General features: G+C 43.4%; 1 protein-coding gene across 2 annotated transcripts in view; it reads left to right on the forward strand.

The window, feature by feature from the left end:
• Positions 1-22160, forward strand: part of prex2 (phosphatidylinositol-3,4,5-trisphosphate-dependent Rac exchange factor 2) — a 97822-nt gene that overhangs the window by 41108 nt on the left and 34554 nt on the right. For both annotated transcript variants that reach the window (XM_074621443.1, XM_074621444.1), the window contains exons 15-29: positions 1439-1511; positions 3318-3460; positions 3793-3885; positions 4717-4865; positions 5257-5342; positions 6841-6977; positions 9136-9253; positions 9842-10026; positions 11958-12119; positions 15115-15331; positions 15442-15649; positions 19534-19713; positions 19810-19904; positions 20493-20575; positions 21815-21905. In XM_074621443.1, coding sequence (XP_074477544.1) covers positions 1439-1511; positions 3318-3460; positions 3793-3885; positions 4717-4865; positions 5257-5342; positions 6841-6977; positions 9136-9253; positions 9842-10026; positions 11958-12119; positions 15115-15331; positions 15442-15649; positions 19534-19713; positions 19810-19904; positions 20493-20575; positions 21815-21905 — 2020 coding nt within the window. The remainder of the gene's footprint in view (positions 1-1438; positions 1512-3317; positions 3461-3792; positions 3886-4716; positions 4866-5256; positions 5343-6840; positions 6978-9135; positions 9254-9841; positions 10027-11957; positions 12120-15114; positions 15332-15441; positions 15650-19533; positions 19714-19809; positions 19905-20492; positions 20576-21814; positions 21906-22160) is intronic.

The following is a 22160-nucleotide window of genomic DNA, read 5'->3' on the forward strand; positions in this document are numbered from 1 at the left end:
GCTTCATCCATATTATTATATATCAACTTTCAGTGGAAGTATGATAACGATATGATCATATATTGCAGTTGTTCCCAACCTATTTTCCTTGAAGGCCCCCCTACTTAAACTACGAAAAGCAAACCCCCTGACGTCATCACCCTAAAAAAAATTACAAATCCTTGAATAAAATCCTCAATTTGAATAAAGTGATTCAGTGAATTAAATGAGTTAGTCTTTTTTATTAAATCAACTGTCTTTAATGAATAGAACTTGTGAGTTTCGTCAACATAAATAAAGTTGTCTTGACGGATTCGCCAAGCAAATGCAGATACATAATCTAATCTCTTTTTTTGTAATGACTTAATTCATTTGCTATAATAGCGTTAGAGCCAAAATAGATTTTTTATTATTGTGGTTAAATAAATGTTATTCATGGTGTTGTTAGATTTCTGTTAGACTGCCCCGTTAACACAGGCACGGGCCTCCCTTTGTGCACATCAAGTGGGAGAGTTGACTGCAGTAAAAAGTTTTTGAAAGGCTAAACTCCAACAAATATGGATTGAAGCAGAATATTTTGTAAGATTTTGCTGCTAAGTAGCAAAAAATAAATATTTTTATATACAGACTTATGTATAAATTATCCAGTAAGTAAGATTGTAGTTATACATGAGTAGATCTAATTTTGACAACCTCAGAGCAGACATATCCTGTCCCAGGATGGGAACCACTGATATAGTGTACAGTCAAACTCAATTTTTAAACTTTGTTTTACATGTGTTGAAAGTTATTTTTCTGAAGTAATCCATAACTTGAAACACATCAATTTGATTCTTGTATATGTCGTTTTGCGGGCCACTTCAAATGTGCACCAGAGGAAAGAAACTGAAAACAACAAAGCGTTTCTTGCCATCAGACTCGAGGCTCTCGGCGGAGCCAAAAGGAAACGAAGAAAGAAAAGCAGAATTGATTCGACAGCTGAGCTTTATTGACTTTGACAGGAAGCTTTGAGGTTGACAGATTGATAGTCCTGTCCAGGATGACAACAAAGAAATGAAATGTATATGGCCACCACCGCAGAATCAATGGCAGACAGCACATGTTTGTGTGTGCATTTAAGTGCATATGTGTGTGTATGTGGTAGTCCATATGAATGTGTTTGACCCAGGCCAGCGGAATAGCTCTCACTACTTCAGTGGGACTTCAAGAGCTGTCACACTATGCTGTCTAGACATGATTTTGGCTGTGTTCAAGATGGAGCGTGGAGTGGCTCTGCTGGCCGCTGGGCTTTTGGATGCAGGAACAAAAGGGGGGGTGTGAGTGTGACATTTTGACTGCTGTCTAAACATACAATGTCCTTTGTTCTGATTCTCTTTCTCTTTTTTTTCCCCCTCGACTCATCCACTCTCCACCTTTCTCCACTGCATCCACTTTCTCTTTCTCGTGTCTTGTGGTGCAGGGCGACTGCAGAACCAGGGAGGAGGCGTTGATCTTGGGGGTGGAGCTGTGTGACAATGGCTTCATGCATCACGGTACAGCACTTTTCACTGCTGAGGATTTCAACAGACCTAAAAAAAAATCAAAAAAAGTTCTGATCCTGCTGTTCACAAACCGTGGAATCCTCTCCATCATTGGCTAAATGAGAGTTGAATGCATTGGTGAAACCGGACAGAGGGCGCCTGGCATTTAGCATCCTGTTTTAGAACACAACCACTCTTGTTCTCTTTCCATTTCTACTTATAATCCCTTTGACACGCTACAGGAATAGAACTTTTTTCCAATCCAGCGAATGAATGTGTGCATGTGTGTGTGTGTGTGTGTGGTTAGGGCTATGGCTGTATCCATACTATCATTAACTTCATGCATACTTGTGTGCATCTGACTTAAGTAACCAAGTGCAGGGTTTGCTTTAGCTGTGAGAACTTGGCAGATGGATGTTTGTCAGTTTTAAGTGCAAAATGGTCAGTAGCCATGGTTACAATTTGTTTATGCGAGTCAGGCTTGTTTTTAACTCTTCCCTCGTGCCAAAGTCCACATCATACACACTACAGTATGAGTCACAGCGTGTACCTCCATGATGTAACTGCTCCGAACTACCCACAGTTCAAGCCTCACACTACAAATTACCAGCACATCTATGGAACATACTGTAACAATCCCAGCCCATCAAACTTCCTTTCACTTCCACAGCCTTCAGGGTCATTTACCATTCGTGCCTGTGAGTTATTTGGCCTTGACGATGTGGCTATTAAACCTATTGGCGCTATATCTGAACTTGAGGTGAATGAAGCGAGGGAATGTTCGAGGGAAACTCAGTTTTCCCCCTCAGAGTATTTTTTCATTTCAAAATGAAGTCTTGGTGAAGGCGTTATGTTGCCGTGGAGACTTGGTTCATTTAAAAGTGATATCGTGCCACGAAAGTGGGGTCTCCCTTTTTCTCAGGGTGTGTATTTGTGCACTTTGTGTACTTGGGCTTGCTCCATCCACACATTACTAACCAATTTGCAAACCATGTTTCTGTACTATAGAATTTTAATGTTTTCTACCTTTCCACACAGCCTTTGGTTTCCATTCATTTCACAATTTGTTTTCATAATCTTTTTTCATAGTTACATCATAAATTTTGATGTTCAAAACAGTTCAAATCTAAAATCTCTCAAAATGCATTACCATGAGAAAGATGAGACAAAAATAACTGCAGAGATGAAGTTCTCTGTGATGGATTACACAAGTAAGGGATAATGTACAGCAAGCTGGTCATTGTAAATTAAACCCCAACGCGAATCCGAGTGGTCTTGCATCGCCCTGAAGGGGTTTATTTCACAATAATGACCCACTTGCTATACATTATCCTGCTTATTACACGGCTGCTTACTTAAAAATCAATAATTTGACAAAAAAATTGTCTTCCAGAGTCCGAGATCAGAACTGCGTCCACAGCAATGGTCTGTTATACAAAGCAGCGGCCTACTATAAAGAAATAACAAATAAATAATTGAGTATTCAACAAAGCTGTGTAATAACAAGTCTGTTCATTGATTTTCAGACTGTTTGAATGGAAACCAATGCCTGCCTGGAACAGTAGAAAGAAATCATCCAAGAATCTAAAACTGTATAAATAAATACAACTAATATACTTTGATAAGCTGTCAGCAAAAATGTCATTTACGCATGATCTGCAGTTAAGGAGCTAACACTTTCAAGCACTCTGGTATGAACCTTTAAGTTTGAAAACAATCTGTTTGCCAGAAGTATGATTATTCAGCAAGTTTAATTTCAGTTGTTTAATTGTTTTTCTGACATTTACTCATTCATGACTTTGTTGTTGCCTCCCTCAGTGTTGGAAAAGAGTGAATTCAAGGACGAGCCCTTGTTGTTTCGCTTCTTCGCTGATGAGGAGATGGAGGGCTCCAACACCAAACACAAACCCATGAAGCACGACCTGAAAATAGTCGAGAACGTCATCTCCAAGTCTCTCCTGGTGAGCGCTCACTCGCAGTGCTCCTCGGTGGCATCTCTTTTGCTATGACTTTGCTATAACGTGCGTGCAACTCAGAACAAACCGAAGGCACGGTAAATCATTAGGAAGCACACAGCTGTGAGAAGGAAAAGTCATAACACTGCAAAAGTCCATTTTATACCTCAGTAAGCATTCTTTTCCGAGGAGTGAGCAAATACTACCGTGGCTGCTATCTGTCTGTAGCAGTATCTGCTTCTGGTGTGTGTGTGTGTGTGTGTGTTTGTGCTCTGTGAAAATGTCTCGGTCTGCTGGCTTGGGATTCTGCTGATGGGAGACTTGTCGTTTTTTTCCAGATAAGGCCTAGTGATGGCGGCTACGGCTTTACGCTAGAAGAGAGGAACAGAGTCCCCATCATCAAATCTATAGAGAAGGGCTCCCCAGCTGAGGTGAGAATGCATGCACACATACATACAGTACATACATGCTTATTGAATGAATTGATTTCCAAAATCATGTTCGATTGGATTTACCTATTGTACAAATCCATGTAATCTTTTCTGTAACAAAGAAGGGCCCAAGATCTAAGAGTGCTTTTGGCTTTAGGCTGTGCAGACTGTGGTTCAGTGCATCCCTTTTTAATTTAACTTCATTCTGCTGCATTTGATTTTGTTTTCCAGAAGTTCTTCTGCCTTTTATAGCAGATGAGCGCCAGTCAGCAGAAGCCTTTTGTTGTTAAAATGTGGTTCGATCATCAGTCATAAAAAAACCTCTAACCTGCTTTATGGTGATAGACACGGATGCTAACATTAGAAGCATTATCGTACAAGAACAGAGCGCATTAAAGGGCGCCATATATCTGAGGTCTCCTTTGGTGTTAAGCTTTGATCTGCTAGATGAAAATGGGACAGAGGAGTTTGAAGGCGAATGCGATCAATCTGAGCGCACGAGCCCTAATTCCCTCCAGCCCTGAAGTAGCTCTGCATGCGCCTGGAAGGTCTGGATCGCATAGAGACCGGCGTTGTGTGTGTTTGCTTTTAAATATTGAGTCTGGGACAATGAAAATCCACAACAGGTTCCAGCTGTACACTCGTAGATAAAAGTTATCTCTCCTATGACTGGGAGTGAGTGCGCTTTTCTTTGTGGTGTATAGAAAATCCTTTTTAAACCAAAAGAAAAGTTAACTTGAAGCTAAAAAATTACAAACATTTCATTGTGATTCTGCATGACATCAAAACCCTGATGTTTGACTTTCTCTTATGTTATTTTTTTATTGTAAGATGGCTGGCCTGGAGGTGGGGAAGAAGTTGTTTGCCATAAACGGAGACCTGGTGTTCCTCAGGCCTTTCTCTGAAGTGGAAGTTCTCCTTCGGCAGTGTTTCAACAGCAAGGGTCCCCTCAGGGTTCTGGTTAGCACCAAGCCAAGAGAGTAAGTCAGATGTGCAAATGCATGTGCATTAAAGGGATAGTTCGGGTGATTTTGAAGTGGGGTTGTAGGAGGTACTTATTCATAGTTGGTGTATTACCTACAGTAGATGACGGTTGGCGTGCCCCCAGCTTGAAGGAACAGACAGGAGTTACCGGTGGGCATTTGTTTTAGGTGGCTATAATACGTCCACATTGCTTTGCTTCTGTGTGGTAACTCCTGTCTGCTTCTCCAAACTGGAGGCATGCCGACTGTCTTCTACTGTAGATTATACACTGACTATGCATAAGTACCTCCTACAACCCCACTTCAAAACACCTGAACTATCCCTTTAATGTGCGCATACGTGTAAAGTCATCTTGTATCATCTTATTTTCCCTCCTCTTGTCCCCAGGACGGTAAAGATCCCAGACTCGGCTGATGGGTTGGGTTTCCAGATCCGTGGCTTCGGTCCTTCTGTGGTCCATGCTGTTGGGAGAGGTAAGGGATCGCCACCTCCTACCACTTGAGCTGTCTTGATTCATTGTGTTATTGTGGCACAGCTGGCGAGCAGATGCCACATCAGCAATTGTGGGTGTGCGTGACTTGGCCACAAGGGGCCAATTTTCCAGACTCATGATCTCCGTGTGGCTCAGCTGGTTGGTTAATGGTGCTGCCAAAACAGAGAATTAGCTGGTTATCAGTCACTTTCCACATTACAAAATAATTTCCATGTACCTACGCACATTTTTTTCTGAGCGGTTCAGTTCCTCTGTGTGATGGAGAAGCCCATGTTTTTCTCCCTAACACTGCATGTTTAGTAGCACAGCTATCAGGGCTGGCACAAGATAGGGTCCAATCAAAAAACAATCCATGGCCTTGTCTGGCTGTTCTCAGGGGAATTGAATCTTGTTTTTTTCCTTAAGCAATCTAAGTGGGATGGCAGGGTAGAAATTTGCTTATGTGTGTGTGCATGTGTTGGCTTGATGATGTGGTTGCCTGGGAACCTGCTGTGTGTTTAAGTAGATGCTCTGATCTCCCCCCCCCCCGAGACAAAGCTGATGATGTAGGAGGTGTCTAATCCCTTGGATTGTCATAACAGTTGCTGTCCCCCTGGTGTCTGGGGTCAACAGGAGCAGGTAATACCAATTAGAGGCAGAGAAACCGAGAGACAGGAAGAGGTGAGATGAGGAGAAGGAGCGGATAAACAGATGAAATTAATTTTGAGTTTGTGGTACCAATTTTAGCCAGGCTAGCCGAGGTCGGCCATGTCAACAATTGGTGCTAATTAGCAAATGTTAACGCTTCAAAACACATACCTTGTTTACCGGATTCTTTTTCCAAAGAAGAGCCAGCCTCAGAGAGAGAGTGTAAATTGATTATTGCATTATATCAGATAGGAAAGCAAAAATAGATACACATACACACATGAGTGCTGTATCTTGTACCACTTGTTCACATCCTATCGTACTGGTCCTGTTGTTTTGTTGGACTTTCTTACAACAGTTAAAGCAGTAAAGCTCAATAATAAAATTCCGACAATACTTGGAGGAGCACATATTCTGTGTATCGCAATGTAAGGTATGCATGGTGTGTGTTTAAGGAGCTATGAAAACAAATGGGAGGAAGATTTAGTCTGCCATGCACTTCCTCCTGATAGCTGTAAACCTTGAAGTTCTCTTACATTATGGTCTGAATCACATCCCTCAGAGAGAGGCCCTCGTCTACCCCAGATAAACAACTTCCCCTCCTCTCCACGCTCTCTCTCACACTCCTCCTGAGCTGCCAAAACAGGAAACAAAGTTGTAAATACAAAAGAAGAAAAAGGAATGTTGTTCAACCCAATTTTGTGTACAGGATGTGGGAGATGTGACGAGTTATTTTTTTTGGGATGTGCTGGTGTTTGTTTCATCCCGATGCAGCTTTCACCTGCATGATAACGTGCAGTAGTTGTTGCTCTTGACGCCTCTCCTCTCTCTTTGCTTTTGTCTCACGCCAGGCACGGTGGCAGCCATCGCCGGTCTCCACCCGGGCCAGTGCATCATCAAGGTGAACGGCATCAATGTGAGCAAGGAGAGCCACGCCAGCGTCATCGCTCATGTCACAGCGTGCAGGAAGTACCGGCGACCCACACAGGTGAGGCGGGAGGACAGGAAAGGGATAAATCCAACTGGACATGGCAGTTTTCCAAAAGTTTTATTTCAGGGGAAAGTGTTTACCCAATATTCCAGGTATCATATGTGTATTAGGGCTGTCAATCGATTACATATTTAATTGGGATTAATCACGATTGTCCATAGCTAAATGCGATTAAACGCAAATTAATCACACATTTCTTATCTGTTCAAAATGTACCTTAAAGGGAGATTTGTCAAGTTTTTAATACTCTTATCAACATGGGAGTGGACAAATATGCTGCTTTATGCAAATGTCTGTATATATTTATTATTGGAAATCAATTAACAACACAAAACAATGACAAATATTGTCCAGAAACCCTCACAGGTACTGAATTAAGCATAAAATATGCTCAAATCATAACATGGCAAACTGAAGCCAAACAGACAAACAGCTGTCAGTGTGTCAGTGTGCTGACTTGACTATGACTTGCCCCAAACTGCATGTGATTATCATAAAGTGGGCATGTCTGTAAAGGGGAGACTCGTGGGTACCCATAGAACACATTTTCATTCACATATCTTGAGGTCAGAGGTCAAGAGACCCCTTTGAAAATGGCCATCCCAGTTTTTCTTTGTCAAAATTTTGCGCAAGTTTGGAGCGTTTTTTTAGCCTCCTTCACGACAAGCTAAAATGACATGATTGCTTTAAAACTGAGCCCGCTACAACCTAAAAATCACAAGTTGCGTTAATGCATTAAAGAAATTAGTGGCGTTTAACAGCCCCAATGTGTATACAATGAAAATTCAAAATACCCGTGAGCACTATGAAGATATTGTCCCCTAAGAATAGATGAATTCTTTACTGTAATTATGTTTGATTCGGAGGTTACACTTTCATTTCCCATGACCTCACTGATAGAAACTTAAGATAATTTGAGTTTTATGTTGATTGATGTGATAGTTATGCAACAAAACTAGAAGGAGGAGAAGTGTGGGAGATCATAAAAGAGCAAAAGGAACAAAAAGAGCAGAAAAGAGGGGAACGAAGGACTAGTTGAACGTGAGAAAACACACAGCAGACAGACCTCCTAGCTCCCGTTTACCTTCATATCTCTCTTTCTGTCTCTCTCTCTCTCTCTCTCTCTCTCTCTGACTCCCTCTCTCCTTCTCTTGGGTCATTACGCAGAAATAATAGTAGTTTTGGCTCCTCCAGCGCTGACCTCTGGCTCACAGCGGTGGGCCTGCTGTGGGAGACTGGCAGGCTGCAGAGAGAGGTGGGAAAGGATCTGGGGGTGGGAGGGAGGGAGGGAGGAGAAAGATGGAAGATAGGCCAGCCAGTTTTTTTTTTTCCTGGTTGACAGCAGTGTAGGGGGGAGAGAGCAAGCACAGTCCACCTGTTGAAGGTGGGAAAACTGTGTGAAAGTAGAAACCCAGGGGCGTTTGTATGGTGTGAGTTAGTGTTGTGTGTCACTCTAATTGAGCCCCGCTGGGACTTCAGGCTTAATGAAGCACTTCAGGGTTCCAACATTACTGGAGATCTGGTTTACATCAAGTATGGACACAGAGGAACCGCCCATTCTGTCTCTTTCTGTGCGGTTGTACACTCGGAAGACCACAGGGCAGTAGACAGTCACAGCATGTAGCTTTGGCAGAAACCCCACTGTGGGCTCTGTGTGCGTAGACGAGAGAGCAGACAAACACACACACACAGGGCACGCTAGAGTGGGTGGATGAGATTGGCGTGGGTTTGCTTTTGCGGTCTCACCAAGCACCGCGTTTCCATATGTTTGTGAAGGCTTTTCACTCTACGCTCTGCCAACCCAACTGCGACACCAGTGTACACCGTATCTGTGCAGAATCAGCTAAACATGCTGCATGAAACCTCCGCTTGTGTACACGCACACACCAGACTGCTGTGTCTCCCATCTTCCTAGCAATAGAAACGCCACCTGTTGACCACGACTGATGCGACGATACACTGATTTTTGTTGACAGTTGTGTGCATGAGCGACCGTAATGTTTCCAGCCAATTTAATTCTAAGCGAAAACATACAGAAGTTTTTACAGTTCAATATAAGTTCAAAGTAGAAACAGAAACAAATCTTTTTATAGAGACAAAACATCATGTTCAATTAAACGTCTTAACAAATGCCTTTTATTGTAATCCTACGCAGCAAGACACTATTAAGTGGGTGTACAACAACAGTGAGAGCGCCCAGGAGGACAACCAGAAAACGAACCAGAAACCAACATCTGAGGAGAACGGAGACGGCTTCGAGTGCAAAGTAGAAGGTGACCACACACACGACCACAAGAAACTACACGAGAATCTGGGAAAAAGAAATCCCGCTCAAGGTGTCTGTGGATGTAACACAGGCTCGTTAGCGGGAACACAAGTCCGTCGCCCGCTCCAGTTAACAAGTCAGACGGAGCTCCAAACGGGCTCATCTGGAGTGTGTTAGTCTGAGAACAGCCGCCCCCTTTGGCTCATCAAGTGTTAATTCCCTCCTACGATTTATGGATCCCAACGAGAAAGTTAAACAGGAAAGCTATTCCCTCCGTAGCAAACAGCTCCGGAGCAGGATTTATTGCCGTATTAAGTCATCGCGTTAGCATAGGGCTGGTTAACTTTATGCTCTTGGAATTGCTCATCATTTTAGGAGGGTTATGGAGGGAAGCCATGTGCAGAGGGTCTTCCTCTAAAATGAACTGCAGATTTGGTGGTCTGAGACCTCCTACAGTGCGATGATGAAAGATCTCACAGAACACGATACAGTACATCACTTTTTGTTATTTGTGCAATGTGTGCTGCCGTGTTCGCGCGCAAGTTAACAAGAGATCTGTTTCATCACCGTCTCTTTGTATTTTTTACAATCTCAGAGGTGATGGACAAATTCAACACCATAGCCATCATCGACGGGAAGAAGGACCATGTAAGTCTGACGGTAGACAACGTCCACCTGGAGTACGGAGTGATGTACGAGTACGACAGCACGGCCGGCATCAAGTGTCACGTGCTGGAAAAGATGGTCGAACCCAAGGGATTCTTCAGCCTCACCTCCAAGGTATCCTGTCCTGTTCAGTTATGCGGGATGAATATAGGGCGAATTATAGCCCGGTTGCAAGAAAATGCGTATAAATGAATGACACGATAATTAGCAAGGCATTTAGCGTGCAATAAGAACGCCGTTCTTGCTTTTGGCATGTTATTTGTACGCCATGTAGTCTGTAATGACTGCAATGTAAACGCATCCATGTAAATATGCTACGCTCAGAGCGAGTGACGTAGAGAAGAAAGCGAGAAAGACCGCTTATGGCGTGCGGGAGGGGAGGTGGATGGGTCCAACAAACACACAGCTTTCAATCAGGAGGCCGGTGTTTTGTTTTGTAAGTTACGTTAGTGACGTTAGTGACGTTTGTGACGTGTTTTCCGTATGTATTTTACGTTGTTTACGCATTTATTTTAAGCCCAACCATGACATATTTCCTAAACCTAAGAGAAGGGTTTTGTTGCCGCAACCTAAAGCCTAAAATGCGTCCTCATGACATGCGAAATGTACTTGTAATGTTCCTACGAGACCGGGTTGTAAATACACAATTCACAGAAAGTGGGATAGAGGCCCTCAACTCATTTCACCCGGTCCAGCCCTAGTGGAATTTCTAGTTCAATTAATCATTGACTTTTATTATTATGCTAACTGTTTTTAATTGGAAGTGTCTGTGGATGGCAGTGAGAGAAAGGAAGAGAGAGAGGAGAGGAAAGAGAGGGAAAGTTTTATTAATTTTTAGGTGATGAATAGTGCTGTTGGGGTTTATCACCTCAGAGCTGAGCTTGATGAGGGAGAACAATGAAGGTGTAAACAAACCACGACAAGGCTTCTGTCTCACACCAGGCTGCAGAGTAGCAGTAGATGAACTCAGAAATGATTATGACAAGTCATCACTTTTCAGATTCTGACTGATAACACAGAGGAACTTTATCGTGGCATTTCCCTCAAGTTTGAAATGTCACACAAGTTTCACAATGTCATGTTTGAATACTTCAGCACAGGCGGATACAGCCAACATCTCCCCTGCTGCGCAGATTGAGGGGCTTGACGCTAGTTAAATCTGACAGCTTTATTTTAGCCATGTTAGTTCCCGGCTGTGTTAAGTGCATGCTTTTTACATCCCAGCAGTGATGTTCACAGGATGATCACTATTGATTTAAGATACACAGAGGAAAGAAGATTCACTCAGACATGGATGCACACATGCTGGTGTGGAAAATAAAAAAAGCAGTTTGCAGCATCTCCCTGCCAAATGCCATGATGAACTGCATCTCTCTCATGGTAAATTAACAGAGATCACAAGTTTGGTTCGTGTCTTAAACGGATCTAGATTTACAGCCCTTGTGTTGTAAAGTCTTTAAAAGCACCATCTTAAATGAAACCCAGTGACATGCACAGAAATAAAACGTGCCATATCCCCTTCGACGATAAGTTGTTTCCCCTTCCTCCAAAGTGAATTTTAGTATTATTATAAACATCTGCCCCAGATGTCCTCAGAGATCTGTGTGATGTTGAATTTTAATATCGCGGACGCTGTCGGGGCGCATGGGTTTTCTTGTGCTTCGGTCTCTTCCTGCTGTTACATTTCCTCCCCTGCTTTTCTCTCTCCTCCACTGGGCATCTCATTAAGACGGCTCAGAGATTTGTGTCTCTCTTCCTCCTCCATATCTAATCTCTGATCTGGAAAGTCTACATACGTACAGCATATGTATCACAAGCTGGGTTTATCTCCATGGATTTATGAATAGCACATGGAAACTCTAGATATCACTTTAACTGCTCATGAAATGTAGAAGAATCAGCCCTCCGGCCAATTTTTTTTTCCAATTTAAAGAAAGGCTCGGTCATTTCTTTACATCCCATTAGTCATTCCACAAGGGATTTTTTTAGAGGCATTTGCATATCTGTTAATCAGCCCTGCTTTTCTTTGCCCTTTCTCTGACCAGATCCTGGAGGCGCTGGCGCGTAATGACGACACGCTGGTGCAGATGTGTAGCAGGTTGAGCTCCAGCTGTGATGTGATCCCTGAGGAGCTGCAGGTACGCTTCAGTGCCATGTGTGGTGAGAGGGTGGAGCACATCAACCGGCGCATCACCAACTACAGAAAGGTAACGAAGATGCCTTTCATCAGTCTCTCTGCTCTGGATGATATTTGTCTCCACCATGAACTGCATATGTATATTCCTACGCAGCTTGGAACCATGACAGTGCACTCTGTCTTCTGTAATTCTCTGTAGACTGAATATAATAGATACAGGATGCAGCTGGTGTAGAAATATCACTTTTACATAGTTTTATCCGCGGTTCCACTCCGTCTTTCTTGTCCTAAAAGAAAGAGTGGAAATCCTGCTGAACCAATTCAACATAAGCCGTGTTTCCATTCACGTTTTTATGCGCATTTTGAAGTATTGCATTAGAAAAGCTGTATGGAAATGGCAAAATTCCATAAAACTTCCTCAATATGCTTGCTTGAGGTGGTTTTGCCTTTATCGAAAAAGAGTATGGAAACGCGTTTGCCGAATAAATTCCGACGTAGCGAACATTTAACTCACATGACTAATCAGCTGTTTCCGCTGTCAGCGTCTTCTCGGATATTCCCATAACGTGTGAATGCTTCTCTTCGTCTCCGGACAGCATGAAACATAAATAATACTAGCTGACATGAAAGAACAATTACAACTTGCCTAATTCCATTTTTCTCTCGTAGATGGTTAGATGCATGCATAGCCAAGCTGACTTGTTTTGTTTCCAGTTTCGCATTCACAACCTCTACTTCTTCTATTCTGTTTACTGGCGGATTACAGCCATGCGTAGCCTATAGCGCAAACTTCTGACCAAACTACGCTGAAGCCGACAAGCCGAGTTTATTCGCTCCAAACCAGTTGATGGAAACGCGCCAAATTTGCTTAAGATTCGCTTGACAATTGAATGGAAACATAGCTATAGATGCACTGTGATAGAACTTTTATAGTGACCTCCTCTGCACCCTGGCTGCGATTGAGGAGAATCTCCTATACATTGTATAAAGGATCAGGGCAAGTGAGAAAAAAGATACTGAAAATGTACTTAAGAGGCTTAGATGTCCTTGATGGATGCTGGTTTTCTCACTGCACTGACATCAACGTGTCAAAGTGCATCAAACCGCTGACACATTGCAAACAGGTTGAACTTGAAGGCTCCTGTGCTAAAATGTAATCAGTTCTCACTGACCTGTGAGTGAGGAAAACATATTTAGCTAAGATGTCTGCCACCGACTTTGTCAATATGTATGCAATGTGTTGTATTTTCTGGCGCTTTGTTTGTAATTAGGTTACAGCTGGTTTATGACAAGAGCCAAAGTATTTTCATCACTTCTCATTCACATCTGTAAGCATGTGTCTATATAGCCAAACATCCCGATGCGTGCATGTGTGCGTGACAGGGGAAAAAGGAAAAAGATCTGACTCAACATTAGAGTGGGCCTTGGATTAATTACCAGTCACTTATAAATAGCCACGCACAGCCGCGGCCAGGACTTTTGTTGTGTAAGATCCCCTCCTGCACCGGAGCATTCCTTCTCAGACCCCTCGAGGGAAAGGAGAGGGGGGGGTGAGAGAAGGAGTAAGAAATGAGAAAGAGGAAGGATGAAAGAGGGAGGACATAGAGACAGAAAGACAGAACAGAGAGATGTTAACCTGAGGCCACAAACCTCTAGAGACAGACAAGAGATGCGGTGAGAGTCTTCAGTCTCACGAGAAGGTCAGCTCGTGGTCCATCTGGAGCACATCATCTCGCTCAGAGCAGACGCTTCATACTCCAGCTATCTGAGATAACCCCGGGAAGACATGTTTGGTTTAAGTTCATTCGCTGACATACACATTAAGTTATGCTTATGTTGCTTGACAGCCAAAGTTGCTAAAAACCGATCCGGTGGCTCGAACCATCTGCTGTGTAACGAGACAGGATGCAGGCCCTGTGATGGAGGGTTCAAGGAAAGTGCAACCAAATGTTGCAAAGAAAAAAAATGTGCTTGTGATATTCTGTATCAGCTCTATTGGATTCAGGCAGTCCTCTGGGCTCCCTGTTTATTGTGTTTTTACATAGAGATACTATCTCAGTGTTTCCCACAGGGTTTTGTGAGGCTATGGTGGGTGGACATACAGTAGGACCCTCTAAGGGGTCCATGCTTTTTTAAAGTTAAATGCATCAATCTGGTGCACTTTGAGAGCAAAATTAAGAGGCTAGATCGATGAAGAAGTTTGTGCTCTTGTAAGAAATGTTGTGCTTTAGCAGTGGTGGAAAGTAACTAAGTACATTTAGGCTGCTCAAGTACTGTACTTACAAGTTACTTTGCAGATTCAGATTCTTAATACAAAATATAAATCAACTAATAAACCACAGTATGGTGTGTTATTAAGTAGTACATCAACATCATTTTCAGTGGAAAATGGGTTGAAAATAAACAGTTCCTCTGCAACAAATTCAAAACATGAACCTCCATCCATTCTACATGTTGTTGAAGTTACAAATCAAATCGCAAATAATAAAATCATTTTATCATCTAATCTCATAACATGATGATATTCAATCCACATCAATTTAGATGATAGCGATCATGTTGGAGTCTGCAGTTCTTCACATGTGTGAGCAATGATGATGTGATGCGTCTGTCTTGGATCTGTGATTTGGGTTGAATATTTGAGCTGCCACATAAAAAAAGGAGGAATTTATGAGAGAGATGTACAGTAATGGGTGTTTAGGCTTTTCTTCTAGTGCCAGCTGTCATGTGTATAAAACAAAACAGTACATTTAGTTGACGGATATCCTCTAGTGTGTTTCACATGGAGCCTTTTATCCTTGTGCTTGTGAGGTACACATCAGCTATATAATGCCAAGATTCAGACTTTTGAAGTTCTAAAATCGTCTTTTTTTTTTTTTTTTTACTATTGATTATAAGCCTATGAGCCAATAGTATCATAGGATGATATTCTCTGCAGTAAATGCCATTATAGTGCTAGATATCTACCCATATTTCTCACAAATGATCTTTTCACTTTGCCAACCACATCGAAGAAAACATCTTTAATCTCTAAACGTTTGTCTCTTTTTTCTTCTGTGTGATAGTTTGCTCGGGTACTGAAGAACAGAGCGTGGCCCACCTTTAAGCAGGCTAAAGCCAAGGTGTCCCCGCTCCATAGCAGCGACTTCTGCCCTACAAACTGTCATATCAATGTGATGGAGGTGTCCTACCCAAAGACCACCACCTCTCTTGGTAGTGCCTTTGGTGTGCAGCTGGACAACAGGAAGAACACGCTGGAGAAGGGAGTACGTGCTGAGCAGGGTGAGTGAGGATAGGGAGCATGAAGAACACTTGCACTGTGGAATAATGCATCTGAATCTGCTTTAAAATGTCAGACTTTTTACTTGTTTTTCCCCCCTGTGTTGCCTCAGGTAAGCTAAACCCCATGGTTAACGTCCAGCATACAATCACCACTATGGCCGCACCATCAGGTCACAGCCTGGGCAGGACGGAGGGTCACGGCCTTCGCTTCCTGCTCAGAGAGGACGACCTGCTCACCCTGGACGCTTACCAGAAACTCCTCTACAAACTCACCATGGTTGTCAAGGAGATGGAGACACACGGTGCCCATATTCATGAGTGAGTGCCTTGATGTACATACTTACAGTATATACAACATCTGTACCTGAATGTAGAGATTCAAGATTTCTTTTAGGTGGCTAAAATACGTTTTGCCCCGTCCCCAGCAGTACATTGCTTTGTTTCCATGTGATATGCTTCTCCAAGCTGGGGGGCGTGCTGACCGTCATCTATTGTAGATAATACACTGACAATGGATTAGGTACCTCATACAACCCCACTTCAAAACATCCCAACTATCCCTTTAATCTACTGGAACATATTTCCCATAAACCCTTCAAATCACTTTCTGTTTATGAAGGAAATAGATAGCCTCCCGCTGAATCTATTCCACTTGATATGAAATGTCCTTTGAAACCAGATTGCCTCATATAACACGCTGGGTAACTTTAGAAGCCTGCTTGGTCAATGCGCTGCATCTGGCACTTGGCGGGCATACATTTTGGTCATTACTCTGGCACCTGTGTATGTGTGTGTGTGTGTGTGTGTGTGTGTGTGGGTGTGGGTGTGTGTGTGTGTACGTGTGTGAGAGAGAAGCAGAAGGAAGGGGAAAATCAGAAACATCAAGTCAGTTTGGCGGTTTTCTCGACCATATGTCTGCACAATTTGTGCACAAAGGTATGCTCATGCTTCATTTATGCTTAGGAATTTAAACCCGATATGGTATGTGTGTGTGTGTGTGTTAGATCAGTGTTTCCTGGCTGGCCACTCTGTGTTCAGCACGGTCACAGGGTTCATTGTTTGGAGGCACACGAGGCTACAGAAAGGAAATGGGAAACACTGCTCCAGTCCTACTTCCCCCACCCCCAAACAGGAAATGCAATCTCTGTGACGTAAAGGGTGTGTCATTAGGCCAGGTGCCCTCTGGAAATGCCATTCACCGACAATGGACCACTGATGTATGCGCACAGAAAAACACAAGCATACGGACACACACTTACTTATGTGTGTAAAACTTCTAAATCATCATAGTACCTCTTTCTGAATAAGATGTCTTACGCTGCGTTCCAAACTCCATTCAGAAAACAAGCATTTTAAAAGTTGTTTGCTTGTCATTTTGCAGACAGACTTGACAAAGCATGAATTCAGACTTTTTACAAATTGACATCATTATGTAGTTATTTCTGCATCCTTTTGATCTGTTTATTGCCATTAAATCACAGCGCAATCTGTTTATTTTGGGTTCATACCGCAGTAGCGATGTGTGGCTTGCTAGATACAGTCAGTGCAATGGCACTCTATGTGAATAGAGGGTGATGTTATGAACCCAGACGCGACGGCGTTAGGTTTTCCGACGTAACTGGGACTTCCACAACATGTACAGAGCAGCAACAGTGGTTATTTCATCCATGGTTGATGGCGGAAATGGCGGAAAGAAAAGTTGTTGTTGGTATCTATGGAGACGAGCCCCTTCTCCTCTCCGGCGCGTCTAGTGTGAGTGACGCTAATTAACACATATGATCCCGGCGGTCCAACTCACGCGAAAATTCGCTTTGCTCTTGGTGTGAATGCAACATTAAAAAACGAAACTTTGCTCTTCCAGATGTCCCCTGCACTAGTTGGTAATTATTGGTGGACGGTTGACTTATGTGTTATGATGAGCATTAGATTGATTCAGTCATTAGAAGTCTCCTCAGCCAAGGCGGCAGCATTCGGAGAATGACATTAAAAGTCGCTAGATGGAGCGCAGCTGTCACCTACTGTAGCCGTGGTGATAATGAGTCGAGTCCACAGCAGGGCTCTTAATGACTGAGTCTGGACAAATTTTGTCATGCTCCCGTCAGTGCCAATTAGTAGAGTCGTATCCACGCCAATTCAAATGGTCCGAGACGCAGCTAGTGAGGGGATAATGACCTTTACCGTCCGCTACATGCAGACGTACACACTCATGCACACTTCAAGAGCTTGTTAAGAGTGAACTGCGGGGGTGGGCATGAGTGTTTCACAAGAGTGGAACTAATATGGGTTGTGTTGCTAGTAGCTGCAGTCTGGAAGCATTGCTCTGACCTCTGTGGATGTGTTCAACCCTCCTGAGCGCTTCAGTGGATTAGTTTGCATATTGTCCTTTTTGTTGACTAGCCTGGTGTCACCACTACTGCTACGCACCCTACGCACCCTCTCCTAGCTCTCCTCTATTTCTGTGTCCCACATTTCCGCTATGACTTGCTTCCTGCACACCCGTCTGCACACACAGACGCAGACATTCTTCACTCTCTGTGTCTCTTTCTCTTTCTGTACTGGGTGGGACTAACTCTGACAGCACAACTTCATAATGATGTAATAATGAACTGAAGTCAGACATATTTATGAGGGCTCTTTTGTGCGTGATGTCAAACGCAACCCCCCACACTCCCCCCACGCTGGCAACCCAAAGTCAAGAGAGGAAGTCTACGGTGCATTTATCGGAGATAGGAAAAGAAAACAAGGATGATGTTACATAATTTCTTGGCTGATTCTAGAGGAATGCATTTTTGAGGCAGCGACCTGTGAACCTTTGTCCCGGGATCACAGCTGTGTGAGGACGTGTTTCGTGGTGTGCTTTATATCATGACCTCCTCCCTTCCTGGATCAAACACCCACGTTCCTCCTCCATTTTAACATATTCCTTATTCTGTGTGCATCATTAATAACGTCCAGCGGTTTCAGAGCTATAGGGTCCACCGACTTATTTACCTCAGTATGGATCAAAGCATGCAAATATCCTATCAAGAAACCGCCCGACGTGGAGCTTTGTAATGCAGATGCAATTGATGTCTAATGGTTTAATGTGTCGAAGTGGGTTAAAGAGCTCCCTGAGAGAGAGATTAAGAGATCTTTCTGATTGCTTGCGATAAGCAACGGCGTACTTTGGCCTACTCTTTCCGTTTTTTCCCCCTCTTTCTCTCTCTCTGTTGAAGCCCCTTCTCTGATCCAGTCATTGTTATTCCCCATTGCTCCCTGCGATAGTTTGCGCCCCAAAGGCCCCAAACTGCGCTCACTTCTTTATGAACCAATAGCCAATCACAGAGCCTGGAGAGCTTCTCCATGGCGATGGAATGCCACTCTGCTTTGGAGGGGCAATGTGGCGGCTCCTGGAGTGGACCATAATGAGGGCATCTCTGTGGCCTAGTCAGCCCAGTGAATGGGTAGAAAGGGGGTCAATGGAGAGAGAGAGAGAGAGAGAGAGAGAGAGAGAGAGAGAGGAATGAGGGGAAAGGAGAGGTGTTTAAAATCAGAGATGCATTTTGGTAGCACGAGGGAGACAGGTTGTTTATTTCACATAGCCTCAAGCAGCCCTCTCCACTGCCTCCACTTTGTCCTTAAGGCCGATGTAATGACACAATGGAAAATGTAAGCGGACACAAATTAAAATGAGGCCGAAATGTAAACAGACATTGCGTGTGTGCACGGGGAGAGATTAAAAAAGAAGTCCAAAGCTTAGCATTTATTGGAAAATATGGCTTTAAATGCCAACATGTGTTGCTGCAACAGTGAAAATATCCCGGCCAGCCTCTTCCTGCTCTTTTGATAGCCCGTCTGATAGAATACAGGCCAGCTGTGACAGTGAGAGGGGAGCTGATCTTTGCAGCGTGTTGACACAGCTGTACCCTGCTGCATGTTTGAGCCTATTAATACGACGTGGATCCCTGGGCCATCTGAAGCTGTTGTGCGGAAGCCAAGCACAAACAGGCTGGAATTTTAGTTAGTCAGCTGTCGGAGCTCACGCACATACTGTACATACTGTATTTACAATTCAATATGTCACAGTGCTGGAGTAAGAGCTTCCTGTGTTGCATTAGTGTGATCAAAGTTTCTATCCTGCTGTATCAAATGTCATTAAGCAATCCTTCTTTCCTTTCTTTTCCCCTTCCTCCTTTCTTTCTTTCTTTCTTTCTCTCCATCAGCCTCTTATCCTCCATCACCCACCCTCCGGCGTCAGAGGCGAGGACCCCAGAGAGCTACATATCGGCGGAGAGCGAGGGGGAGAAAGGGGAGCGGAACGGGAAGAAAGTGTGTTTTAACGTGGCAGGCGACGAGCAGGAGGACTCCGGACACGACACGATCAGCAACAGAGACTCATACAGGTAAAAACAAAGTGAAATGTTATCATAACACAGAATTGCAGACCATATCGTGGAAACTAAAATGGTGTGTCTTTCCTCCTTGACGTGTCTTCTCAGTGACTGTAATAGCAACAGGAACTCCATTGCCTCCTTCACCAGTATCTGCAGCAGCCACTGTAGCTCCTACGTTCACAGTGATGAGATGGACTCAGGTACACAAATGCAACACGCACACAAGCATTACTCTCCACCACACGGTCGTAAACGTATTTGGCAGATAGAAATAATATAACTTTCACTGTATAACATCTATATGGCCGTACTCAATTAGAAGCATGGTTTCCATCTGAGTGTGTCATAATCCATAACCCCAATCAACCACAATGTTGCAGAATAGTCCCATAGGTGATTACAATCTAACTGCATGATTACACCTTTCAGAAGACGTGAACAAAGAAGCCTCAAGTTGAATGTAATTGGATGTGACAGGCGTTTGGCCACACATCTCAGCTGGATTTGTCATTAACATCTCACACAGCTGTGCATCCTGTCAAATATCCTTCCCCTCTGTCTCTCGGGATGTCTCCGTCTCGCAGTCATACACACACATATTGCAGCTATATGTGCTGTCAGATAACACCTCTTTTTCATCATAAAAGCTGACGTACATTTGAAAGAAAGGAACAAACTGGCGTCATAGATGTGTTGATGCGGTAAGACGACGACACAGTAAACGTGCATATGTTTAATACTGTACATTCGTGGCCTAATGCTGACAAGTTGTAACCCCACCTCTGCAGGAGATGAGATGCCCTCCAGTGTGTGGCTGTCCCATGATAAGCAGAAGAAACTTCACAGTTTTCTGGAACATCTGTTTAGCCAGGTGGGTCAGCTAAACATCTGTGCAGATGTGATTGATGCCACTTATTAGTGGAAACTTAAAGAGGATCTTTTATGCTCATTTTCAGGTGCATACTTGTATTTTGGGTTTCTACTAGAACATGTTTACATGCTTTAATGTTCAAAAACTACCATTTTTTTCTCATACCGGCTGTGCTGCGGCACCTCTTTTCACCCTCTGTCTGAAACGCTCTGTTTGATCTCCAGCTGGCCCACTCTGTTGTGATTGGTTAACTGAACCAAACTCTTCGGACTCCGCTCCAGCTCCACTCTAACTAGCTTTTTTTGAGGGCGAGCCAAACTAGCCGTTAGGCAGGTATTATGCATATGTGTTACTTTGTGACATCACCATGTTACGGAAGAAAGGGAAAGACTTCAAGCAAGGCGTTTTCGGAAATTCAGGAGCAGTGTTTCTGTGGATGAGAGTAACTCCCTTTGGTGTGGACTTTGGGCTTTGTAACTTTTCAGAACTTTTACATGCATAAAAAAACGATATAACACATTAAAGGAAAGGGAAAAAGCATAATAGCCCCCTTTAACTTTCTCATTCTCTGCACTTCTCGTCCTGAACATTCCTTAAATACAGCTTCTCTTGCAGATAAATAATAAATCTTAATATATTTTATTGCTCCTCTAAAGGAATACATTTAACTTTTTTGTTATCTTGTTATTTTGATCAATCTTTTCAAACCCATAACAATGATCATATTTCATGTGCAACTTAGTGTTTTTAAAGGGCAAATATTTATTTAGACTCTTGTTTATGGAGGACAGGAATTGTGTATTATTTGCTTTACCCGTGCTCAGGAAGTGAAAATCGTGACAACCTTAGCTGACCCATAACCTTTCTGAGACCTTTGAAGCAAAGGTTGACCATATCTGATTATGCATACACCATCCACGAGAAGTTTTATGAGGATGTCTCCATCAGCAGTGGAAAAGCAGAACATTTTGCTTTGCTGTCTCTGCACTTTTGGGCTGCTTCCTGTCATTTGTTTTATTGTAGAGCCGTTTCCACAGCTTTGTTTACATACTGCATAGCAAATTGTATTCATTGCTCTGTGGGATTGCGTGTGTGTGTGTGTTACAGAGAGAGCGAGAGACGCAGGTGTTGGTTATGTTTGGCCAGCAGTTTCTGCTTCCCTGCACATACTTTTGATCTTGGCTTAGTGGGAAGCTGTATCATGTAAGTGCACCAGCTTGACCCTTGTGCTTTCTTCAGGTGGACTCTATCACCAGCATGCTGAGAGGAGCCGTGGTGGCTCGGGCGTTCGAGCAGACCAAGTGCTTCACACCGGGAAGAGGATTACAAGGTAAAGCACAGTGACTGTGATGTGCTCCTGGCTCTGAAACACTCGTCTCTCAGCATCTTTTACCACAAAAAAACTCAAACCATTTGAGCAAAGACATGTAAAAGTGAGTCTTTCTGTCTTATTTCCCTCGCAAAATATCTCACTTTCTGCTGCAGCGGTATGTGCGTTTCCTGTGAGGAATGTTTTCTTATGGTGTAGCTGTGCTTCCTGGGCCTTGCTGGGCTGCACAGTGGGCCTGAGAGAAGAAAGATAATA

Source organism: Sebastes fasciatus, chromosome 21, assembly GCF_043250625.1.
Source record: "Sebastes fasciatus isolate fSebFas1 chromosome 21, fSebFas1.pri, whole genome shotgun sequence".
NCBI lineage: Eukaryota > Metazoa > Chordata > Actinopteri > Perciformes > Sebastidae > Sebastes > Sebastes fasciatus.